Source organism: Toxorhynchites rutilus, chromosome 2, assembly GCF_029784135.1.
Source record: "Toxorhynchites rutilus septentrionalis strain SRP chromosome 2, ASM2978413v1, whole genome shotgun sequence".
Taxonomy (NCBI): domain Eukaryota; kingdom Metazoa; phylum Arthropoda; class Insecta; order Diptera; family Culicidae; genus Toxorhynchites; species Toxorhynchites rutilus.
In genome coordinates this window covers 67,084,822-67,096,281 of record NC_073745.1, presented here as the reverse complement: position 1 = coordinate 67,096,281, position 11,460 = coordinate 67,084,822, and the positions used below count along the sequence as shown (strand labels likewise).

Here is an 11,460-nt window from a genome sequence, read left to right as displayed (position 1 = left end):
CCGCGCTTTCATGATAAACGAAGAGCTTCACCACAACAGCGACAACATGCTCCAATCGCTGTTCAATTTGAACTGAGTGGATTTCCGAGCGGCGCTCGCTTTTATACCGATCGGTGATTTCAATAGCCTGTTTTGAAAGCAATTTTAAGACTATTGAAACAAGTTTTTGGATCAGAAAGTAACAAGTATAGAACGCGTAGACATTTTATCTTTCGAATGAAGTTTTTGTCATACCATTTCGTTCAGTTGTTTAGGAGCTATTAACGCTCAAAATCTCGGTCTCCGGCGTAACGCTTTCGTTTTCGAAACTTTGATTTTACACCCCGGTATAGAAATGAAAGACGTAGTCCTACGTCAAAATTGAAATGTCAACAGCAATTGAATGAAAGGGTTGCCGACGCACACCGCGCGCGACTCGACATGCTAGGTTGAATCGGAAAAGTTGGTCGGACCTAAGTTGCCTAGTGTGTACGCTCCCATTTGATTACACATGCTCTCAACTTATTGGCGACATTCGTTAAGTTGGTTTCCAACCTAGGTTGCCTAGTGTGTAGATGGCCTTAACCTTTCTTTCAACTGTACGCTCGTTATCCAACGTATTTGGCACAATGTTGCGGAAAAAGGTTCAATATTCATAGAAAGGAAGATTTAAACATAAGAATGTCATCATAATTTTCATGAAGCAATTCTCGTTTTCAAAATCATTTCCAACAGAAATTCATGCTTGCATTTTACTTCCCACTGCATGTGTCGTCTTTTATTTTTACAAACCTTGCGACTATTTTCAATGAAATCAAATCTCAACAGGTTTTATGTATCTAACACCTCACCATCCAGCATTTGCGTACTGAGTGGAGTATCGCACCTATCTTCCATTACTGTAACAGTCATCTCCTTGTCAGCCACCGTCTCAACCCGCGCGTGTCTCCTCCGATGTTTGGTCAAGGCGTTAGACTGCACAAAAGTTTTCGAGCACACGTCACATTTGTGGGGCCTTACGCCGGAATGGATGAGAACGTGCCGCAAGAGATCGTACTTCTCCTTGAATGCCTTCCCACAGGTGTCACAGCTGTATGGCCGCTCGTTGGTATGTGTCTTGAGATGCCTATAATGAGAAAGGGTTAAATATTGTCGATTGTCGTGAGAAAGCCGTAACACTCACCTAATCAAAACATGCTTCTCGGAGAAAGTTTTCGGACAGGTATCGCATCGGTAGGGTCGCTCATTGGAGTGGGTTCGAATGTGGATTTTCAGGGCGTGTAATCTTATAAATCGTTTGCCACAGAGGTCACAACTGTGGGGCCGAGTTTCCGTGTGCAGATGCTTGTGTGTTGAAAGAGCGCTAGCTTGGGTGAAAACTCTACCGCATGTTTCACACTGCAGAGCGGGCTTTTCACCGTGTAGCTTCTTATGGGATGACAGCGTGGAGGACAAAGTGAAACTTTTATTGCAGATATCACAAGAAAATGGTTTTTCACCCGTGTGTACCCTCAGGTGACACTTCAAACTGATTTTCTTCATAAACTGCTTATCGCACACCATGCATTTGTAAGGGTTGAACTGCTGATGCCATCTCTTGTGATTTTTGTATGCATGCTGCAGAACGAACGTCTTTTTGCAAAGCTTACACTTGAATGGCCGATCGCTGTAATGTGCGGCCGTTTTGTGGGCCACCAACAGATCCTCCGAGGGGAAAGTTCGACTGCAAATTTCACACCTAAACTCGTGGCTGACCAGGTGTTGCTTTCTGTGTGTGGACAGTGAACTCGCGTAGGCAAAGCTTTTGTCGCACACCTCACACCGATAGGGCTGCTCCCGGGTATGCTGGACATAATGTCGCATTAGGTACAGCTTCCGGGTGTAGCTTTTGCCACATTCGGAGCAATTGAACGGTCTGAACTCGGGTTCATCATTTTCAGCATCGCTACCGTTAGTTGACTCTTCCGAGGGCGATGCCTGGCGGGAATAGATGATGTGATGTCAGATTGTGCTCATGGTTTGAGATAGGGTTCAAAACTTACCTCACAATCCAACTCCTCGCAGTCCACAGAAGCGCCGCTTGAAATTCCCGAATCCAGGTCACTCAACTTGTCATCGTTGAACAATCTACGAGAGGTGAAATAAAATCCGTGAATAAATTTCGATAATAATCAATGGCACAATCTAACATGGATTGATGCCCACAAGTGAGTGAGTAAAATATGCCAGTATCAGTATGAGCTCACATTGTTCGACATACATAAATCAATGCCTGAGAACGATTACGAATGATGGAAACATAGCGAAACGGCATCATCGATCCGAAAATGGAAGAGAGAGTCTCACTGCCATCCCGGCGTGGTTTGTATGGCAACGCCCTCTTTCATTCGACCCCTCTCTCTCTCTCTCAGATGTTCCCCGGTGGTGGTGGTGGGCCACACCCTTATCTCTGTGGTTTGAAACTTGTTGAGCGAAGGGTAAAGGCTGAACACCGCCAGATAGCAATGCAATTTGGATCGCCATCAAGCTGGCATCAGTTCGCGTTTCTCGGAATGCAATAGAAAACGCCTTCAAAAGTTTATGAATATTATGAAATTTTAAAAGATTGAATGCGTTAACTGTAGCATTTTTTTTTCGATATGACTATTGAATTGTCCAACAAAAGCAAATAGATAAATGACAGTATTATCTGTCGTTAAATTGTGAATTTGGAACGATTGCGGAAGTTTTGATTCAACAAATACAGGATATGAGAGAAAAACTTGACGGAGTTTAACGCAATTTAAGCTCTATACTCGATAATCACGAAGAATCAATTTCTGAGAGTAACTCTTTTTAAGAATATGAATTCGCACTAATGTGAATGTACAGAGGGAAACATTTTAGTTTGGACCAAAAATTCACTGTTTACGTTCTTTGCACACGTACTGCATAGTAGTTCAAGTGAATTCGTATGTAAAAATTAATTTAAAATTAAAAATTGTATTAAAAATTATATTTTTATGTATGAAAAATGATATTTGGTATAATTAATATTATTAAGAGTGATTCAGAGATACTTCTTTCCGAAAATATACTGTTTTTCAGCCGTGTTCCATCTACATAAGGGTTTCTCAAAGTGGTCGATATTGACCCCCTGGGGTGATTTTGGGGGTCGACGGGGTCTGAATATCGACTCCTATAAAATAACACAATTGCTTATTTGAAATATTTAAGATGCTCCATAAGTTGTGTTACGTGAACCATCCTGTTATAAAAATGACCAGGGTTGCCATATTTGATCCTGTAAAATTTTCTGAAAAAGTCTGTATTCAGCCATTCCATGCCAAACCGATATAGGGGTTCTCAGATTTTCGTCAAAAGTGGTAGTTTTGTTCTTTATCGCAAATTATTAGACATTATTATTAGAATTATTAGTTTTTTTTTGTTAGGGTGACCATTCCCATTTTAGTGACCATTTCCAACCGGAGTGACGTAGGACTATACAAAGGGGACCGCTTTTGTTAAATATATATTTTAAATATATTGTTTGATTTTCTTCTCCTACGTGAATACCTACCTTAAAAATAGATTAGTTTACTGTTTACTCTTTATGAACATGTTGGTGGTTCTGAAAAGAACCTTTGGCGTTGTGTTTTTGCGTTTTTTTCTGAAACCTTTGTACTTATCAACGCCGGGCAACTTTTGGCGTATGCACATATCGTACAATCAAAATGATGGCTGTGATAGGGAATGCATATGTGGTCATTAGCGCGCGTTTTGTACTCTAGCGGTACACACTCACAGGATAGAGACAAATCGGCAGACTCAGCCAAAGGGGCGAGTCCAACGAGACGAACGAATGAGCGTTAAAAGGCAGCGATGGCAAAAAAATACATAGAGGCGAATGAACTGCAAAGTTTAAAGCCTCTTAAAAACAAAGAAAGAAAGTAAGAAAAATACATTCATTACGATTTGTTCGCTCGTTGGATTCACATGCAGGCTAAAAAGGGTCCTTTTCAGGATCACAAAATTATCTTCAATCTAAAGAGTTTATTGTTTTGTTATCACTCGATATTCCCATCTTTTTCGGCTAAACCTTCCTGTTTAGCGATTGCGTTTGCCACTCGCCACAGCTTTCACAGTTGGAAAATTTCTTCCCATCCAGCTTGTGGCATATTGTACAGTAAATTACATTCAATGGCACGTCGCATTACCACCATTCAGTGTTGGATTGGAGGTAATTTTAACCTGTAATTGAACATTTGCGATGACAGTGGTACAGTGTCGACTTTCAATGTGGGGTCATAATTTGGACCCCGAACTCTATGTTTACAAAAATGTCCAACTAAATATGTGGCATTACATGTCCGTCCAATTAGCTAAATGTCGAACTAATTGTAAATTACTGTACTTTCAATCTGGAAACAATTTAAGAATTGGTGGAAATTGAATAATCAGGAAAGTCCCCAACTATCAATAAGCTCAGAACAACTGCCAAATTCACATACTCATCAGATCTTGGCAAACAAATTATGAAAACATCAATTTTTGTTTCATTATTATTTTGGATATTATTTTAGAATGCATTGAACTGTATTTCGTAAACTCTTTTTTGAAAGGTTTAATGGCCCTGAAAAGCGCCTTGTTTTATGGAATGGTTCCAATTTAGTACTTAGTACTCGTGGTTTTGGAAAAAACCATTTCGAACGTCCTCGATGCCGCCTTGTTCCTTGTTATGGATTTGCCACCAAAGCAGTTTGTATAAAGAACAAACTTTTTTCTTCTGCTACCTGATGCCGTTTTGTGATTGCGTTTGCCACTCGCCACTCGCTGCAACTGCCTGTTGTCTTGATGTCCACCGAACCGAATGTGTTCTGTTCCGAATGCGGGGTTTCTTATCGTCGCGAGCAGCTTTGCCAGCTAACTCGATCACTTCGGCGGCCGAAACTAAAGGGTGTGTCACATCAAATTGCATCAGGGAAAAAACGCTGTAGAAAATCGCCCAGTAGACCGATCCTTTTGAAAATTTTAGACAGTAAAATAAAAACTATTAAACAACTTTTGGCATTTTCTTTTTATTCATACTTCGAGCCCAAGCCCGTATGCTCGCACCTTCCTCTTTACCCCGTCCATAAGGTTCTGTACAACGTCAGGTTGTAGTTTTTTTTTGAACAGAAATCCATTTTCTCTTGAAGTCCGCCTCCGATTTGACAACTTTTGGGTTCTTCCGGAGGGCCTGCTTCATAATCGCCCAATATTTCTCTATTGGGCGAAGCTCCGGCGCGTTGGGCGGGTTCATTTCCTTTGACACGAAGGTGACCCCGTTGGCTTCGTACCACTCCAACACGTCCTTTGAATAGTGGCACGAAGCGAGATCCGGCCAGAAGATGGTCGGGCCCTCGTGCTGCTTCAATAGTGGTAGTAAGCGCTTCTGTAGGCACTCCTTAAGGTAAACCTGCCCATTTACCGTGCCGGTCATCACGAAGGGGGCGCTCCGCTTTCCGCAAGGGCAGATCGCTTGCCACACCATGTACTTTTTGGCAAACTTGAATAGTTTCTGCTTGCGAATCTCCTCCGGAACGCTGAATTTGTCCTCTGCGGAGAAGAACAACAGGCCCGGCAGCTGACGAAAGTCCGCTTTGACGTAGGTTTCGTCGTCCATTACCAGGCAATGCGGCTTCGTCAGCATTTCGGTGTACAGCTTCCGGGCTCGCGTCTTCCCCACCATGTTTTGCCTTTCGTCGCGGTTAGGAGCCTTCTGAACCTTGTATGTACGCAGGCCCTCCCGCTGCTTGGTCCGCTGGACGAATGAACTTGACAAATTCAGCTTATTGGCGACATCCCGGACCGAACTTCTCGGATCACGTCTAAACTGCTTAACTACGCGCTTGTGATCTTTTTCACTGACGGCGCTTCCATTTTTGCCGTTCTTCACCTTCCGGTCGATGGTTAGGTTCTCGAAGTATCGTTTTAGTACTCTGCTGACCGTGGATTGGACGATTCCCAGCATCTTACCGATGTCCCGATGTAACAACTCCGGATTCTCGAAATGAGTGCACAGGATTAATTCACGACGCTCTTTTTCGTTCGACGACATTTTTCCAAATTTACGAAAAATTGACAGTGAAGCATGGCCAACGTGATCTATACACTCTTATCTGATTATAAGCGAAAGCTGAAGATATAATTCCTAAAAATTAAATTTCTACAGCGTTTTTTCCGTGATGCAATTTGATGTGACACACCCTTTATATAACGCCGGCTAGGTGGACTGGTGCACTGGTACTAACGCGCTCGGCCTAGCTACCCTTGCGGGGAACTCCAGATCAACACGGTTCGAGCGGGATTTTGCCTTTCCCTTCACTTTTCCTCCTTTACGATGACCAGACATGGCTGCTTGGGTTGGTTTGTTGATGTGTTGTGATGCGAACCGATGTGGTGTACGGTTTGGATGAGAATGATCGTTACGGAAGGAAGGAAGGTCTTGTATTATAGAGACTTTAAACTTTTTCAGTTCATTCGTCTCTAGCCTTGAGAAAGGCCCTTTGAAAACTCTACTCTACTCTACTCCAGCGCTACCACCTCCGCCCTCTTGCCTTGAGAAAGACACTCGATCCCTCGCTGTCCAGCTCGTCCAGCAACGATGTTGTCCAGTCGGTGTCCACACAAAGAATGATCGTTACGGCAGCGGAGCGGGGATTTTTAAGCTGACTGGCTGGCTCGAGAATTACGCATGTGTGAGACTGCGACCAATGTTTCGTTCATTTTTTTTCTTTTTCCTTTCCAATCGTGCTTCATTCTAATTCGCTGCTGCTCTGGTTGCCCGTTTTGGTCGGTACGATTTGAGGAGCACAAAATGGACCAATAAAAAATGGGCACATAGTGCATTTGGACAATGCTTGATATTTCACAATTATTAAATTATTTATCTCAAGAAAAATGAAATGTTATTCGTTATGATAGATGCGTAGATATATTTCCTATCAATTGATGCAAAAACCTTTGCGATCTATTGAGAAATGCTCGAGTTATAAGCGTTCCAAATCTTGCATTTTTCCTACTTGTTCAGTGCCTAGATTTCCATTTCACCCCCTATATCTTCCGGTTAGACGTAGTCCTACGTCAAAAATTAAAAAAAACGGGTCTAATGTTTTGCGATAAGGAACAAAACTACAAATTTTCACGAAAATCTGAGAACCATTATATCGGTTTGACATGGAATGGCTGTATATTTGTATTTTTAGAAAAAAAATCTGAGTCAAAAAACTAACGAAAAAAATGGAAAGAAAGGTTTATTTTCATTTTGAATTTATTATTCTTACTTATGGTTTGCTTAAGTCGTATCAATACAACAAAATAAATAATAAAAAAAGTTTTCTCATAATAAATTGTATGATGTTTATACATGGTTTTGTTGAACCTCGTTTTTCTTAAAGTTTTCCATCAATTTCATCCTTGAGGCTCCTTCTGGAGCCAATACTTAGTTCTTTGCTTTCAAAATAGAGTCCATCATTGTGGAAGCCAACTGATTTCAGAACTTTGTTTTGTTGGCATTGTGAAGCGAGAATATTCACTCAACACACGCTGATGAATGTGGAATTTTCAAAAAGTGTCCCACAAAGGACCTTGGCCGGTGAGGTGACATTTCATATGGTTCAACATTTTTATATCTGGGGGTCTCCGTAGCCACATTGGTTACGCGTTCGCTTAGTAAGTGATCGATCGTGAGTTCAAAACTCAGGGCCCTCATTGACCATCTTGGTGTTGTTACAGAATAACTACGTCCACGCAACAATCATCAGAGATGGAGATCGATCCACGGTCGGAATAAGATCGATTCATCCATACAATCGCTCTGCTCTGCAAGAAACATCGGGCTGCTATTCTATTAATAACTCAACAATGATCATGTCAACTGTCTCCGCTGTCCGGTCTAACTGGGCATTGGAAGAACAGAACGAATACTCTTACGCCTAAATGGCTACTGTGAAATGTAATGTACCATATGCAATGGTATAGAAGGAATACTATTACGCCGAAAAATGGCAACTGTGTAATGTGATACTTATAGATATGATAAACATGTGACATGTACACGATTAAAATTCGGCTCTGTTACAGCTAAAATGCTAATGGGCCTGAAATAAACAAATGGAATAAAAAAAACATTTTTATAAATCAAGGTACATATCTTTATGACTCAACGATAAAAAAACTAAGTTTATTAGTAAGAAGGTAGACACAGAAAATCAACTGTAATAAATTTGACATTTAAATTTGAAAAAAATATCTTTATATACTGTATTTTTGCAGAAAATCTGTAATTCTGTGTATACAGATTCTGTATCTGAAATTTTCAAAGGTTTTCAAAGAAATATGGCTATGGGGGTCTAAGGTATGACTTAATTCTGGAAAAGGGGTCTCTTGCTCAAAACAGTTTTTGAACCCCTGATCTACATCATGGATTTCTGCGACAGGCGAGACTGTAATTTGGTCCTTCCCATTTCGTTCAACTCGTCGGTGTTTTGTCGAAAATGTTTATTAAATTACTTCAAAAACAGGGTATCGCTCAATTTTGATCTTATTTGACAGCCTACCCGAGCATCAACGTACTGCAGTGTCCTTGAATTTATAAAAAAATATATAATATGTTCCAGGTCCTCTAAACCTTTCTGAAGTTCAGACCAATTGATCTACCATTTCATCCACGACTGGAACAATGTTCATAGCAAGGAAACTTACCAAAAACAGTTCGTAGAGTTCGCGTGCTGGCTTTGTGTTTATACAGAGATCAGATGTTATAGATCCTCCAAATCATGCTACACTCTGTCCAACTTCTATAAGACCAGGTGATTTTCTTGCTGCTTTGTGTCATTGTAAACAAACAATGCTTCAATTTATATTCTAGTGTTTAGGTATTGGTGACAACCATACATTGCATGATTTTCATATGTGTGTGTGCAAGCGCTGAGCGTAAACGAATGGTTTCGTATTTTCAACTGTCAAGTGTTTCTATAAGATTAGTTACTTTTTCCGTTGTTTTAGTTGTTTTGAAGTAGTGCTCAATTATTTGGCGAATCCTCAAGGATACGGTAAGAAGGAGGGAGCTCCACGTAAATCGAAGCTCTCTGACCGGGATAAATGGGAAATAGCTAGAATAGGTTCGAATACCTTAAAATCGCATGTGCAAATGAAGCAATATTTCAACTACTCAACTGCTCGGGTGACAATTCGTCAAATTTTGGCAGAAAATCCTCACATAAAGAGGGCTTAAAAGGTTAAAACTCCTCATCTCACACCATCTCACATCGGAAGACGTCTGAGTTTTCCAAAGCTCACATGAACCGACAGTGGGACATGGTATGTTGTGACAAAAAATGTTTCCAAAAGAATACGTTTTGCTATATACCATAACGAAAGTTCTTCAATGTATAGGTTATCTTCACTAACGAAAAAAGTTCAATTTGGATGGTCCCCATGGTTTCAACGGGAACTGGCGTGTTTTACGGAAAAACGAACAGTATTTTTCAACCAGGAATTTTGGTGGAGACTCGTGCATGGTTTGGGCGGGATTCTGTGCAACCGGATCTTTCACATCATTCAAGGATTACACACATGTTCTGGAATCCTCTCTTCTACCGTTTTTGCGTGGATATCGTCACAAAAAATCACATTTCAGCAAAACAATGCTACTATTCATACCAGCAAGTAAACTAAACAATGAATTAAGGACCAAAAACTTATTTTTTTTGGACTGGCCAGCTCGCTCTCCAGACTTGAATCTTGTTGAAAACCTTATGCGCAGAATCTACACTGAGGGAAAACTTAACACCACGATTGAAGAGCACAAGGTCGCAATTTCGAAAATTATATCAATTAAAGAAACAATTTAATAATTACTATCTGTATGATATGTCCTAAGACATGGGTCAACGCATAAACCTACATCACATTCTTTGCATTCGTATCTACTTTCCCGACGAATGTTGTGTTTGCTACATACTATTGTGAAGAAGTGAAAGACTGGCGAGAGCGTATATATACGCCTTTCGTAGTGAAAAGGTTAAAATTACCTACTTAATTTTCGAAATATTTCATAACCCATGCTCATTTTTGAATGATCTTAGGAACATAAAGATCAATACGGAAAGGAAAGAAGACGGCATGTCAATTGTGCCTACGCTATTTTTTAAAAATGACACCGCAAAGTCTTCAAAATCATTTTGAAATTTCCTCAAAATTTTCATTTCACTTCGTATTTTTGTTACTTCTTCATGTTGTTTTGATTTAATCTTATTTATCAACAGGAAATTCGACGAAACTCATAATCTGATTTGTCGGAATCTTCCTTTCTCATTCGGGTAAACATTCCATTCGGGTAAATGTCGCATTCTGGTATGTGTTACTTCCGGGTAAATGTCCATTCGGATATATGTTTCATTCGGGTGTTTGTTACATTCGGGTATGTGTTACATTCGGGTAAATGTGTTTCGGGTAAACGTGTTTCGGGCGAATGGTATTCGGGTGAATGGGACACAACCGCTTCGATCGATGCAGAACGTTTTGAGTGGAATACGCTTTACGTATCATAAATTGGTTGGATTCATTGTTGGCTCCAAAAGATGAGCGCTTCTTTAGCAATGGAATCCGTAAATTGTCGGAAAGAGGGGAAAAAGTAGTGGTTAGCGATAGACTACTTTGAATAAAGTGTTAATTCATTTTATTATTCAAATAAGTGTGTTTTTTTATGCAAAAACGCAAAACGCAAACGCAAAAAAATTACAAGGGGTCTTCAGATTTTTTTTTATGACAGAGCACTTTTTATAGCAAAATAATTCGACGGAGCACCTGCATTTTTGACGTAGGACTACGTCTTTCATTTCTATACCGGGGTGTAAAATCAAAGTTTGGAAAACGAAAGCGTTACGCCGGAGACCGAGATTTTGAGTGTTAATAGCTCCTAAAAAACTGAACGAAATGGTATGATAAACACTTCATTCGAAAGATAAAATGTCTACGCGTTCTATACTTGTTACTTTCTGATCCAAAAACTTGTTTCAATAGTCTTAAATTTGCTTTCAAAGCAGGCTATTGAAATCACCAATCGGTATATAAGCGAGCGCCGCTTGGAAATCCACTCAGTTCTAATTGAACAGCGATTGGAGCATGTTGTCGCTGTTGTGGTGAAGCTCTTCATTTATCATGAAAGCGCGGATGAACGGTGTCACCAAGAGATTGTTTGTGCACCTGGCCAGAAGGGAACCCATCATGAGGAGAGTGATGCCACAAACGGTTCCTCGGGAAGATCTCGAAGCAGCCGCTACACACACACACACACACACACATACACGCGCGGAATTCTTTCCGTTTGGATGCCGTTCAGCATCGAGAAAGATCCGGAAAATAATCTGCCAGTTCCTCTGGGAATTTAAAAATACATTCATGTGAAAGAGTTTATTTGAATGTTTTCTATCCATGTAACACTGTGACCAAATACAT

At 40.5% G+C, this 11,460-nt stretch overlaps 1 protein-coding gene across 2 annotated transcripts in view; it reads right to left on the bottom strand.

The window, feature by feature from the left end:
• Positions 1-739: 739 nt before the first annotated feature.
• Positions 740-11,460, bottom strand: part of LOC129768188 (zinc finger protein 737-like) — a 26,992-nt gene continuing 16,271 nt past the window's right edge. For both annotated transcript variants that reach the window (XM_055769658.1, XM_055769657.1), the window contains 3 exons: positions 2,022-2,106; positions 1,163-1,956; positions 740-1,105 (listed from right to left, as the gene is read on the bottom strand). In XM_055769658.1, the coding sequence (XP_055625633.1) occupies positions 811-1,105; positions 1,163-1,956; positions 2,022-2,106 (1,174 nt within the window). In that variant the 3' untranslated portion in view covers positions 740-810. The remainder of the gene's footprint in view (positions 1,106-1,162; positions 1,957-2,021; positions 2,107-11,460) is intronic.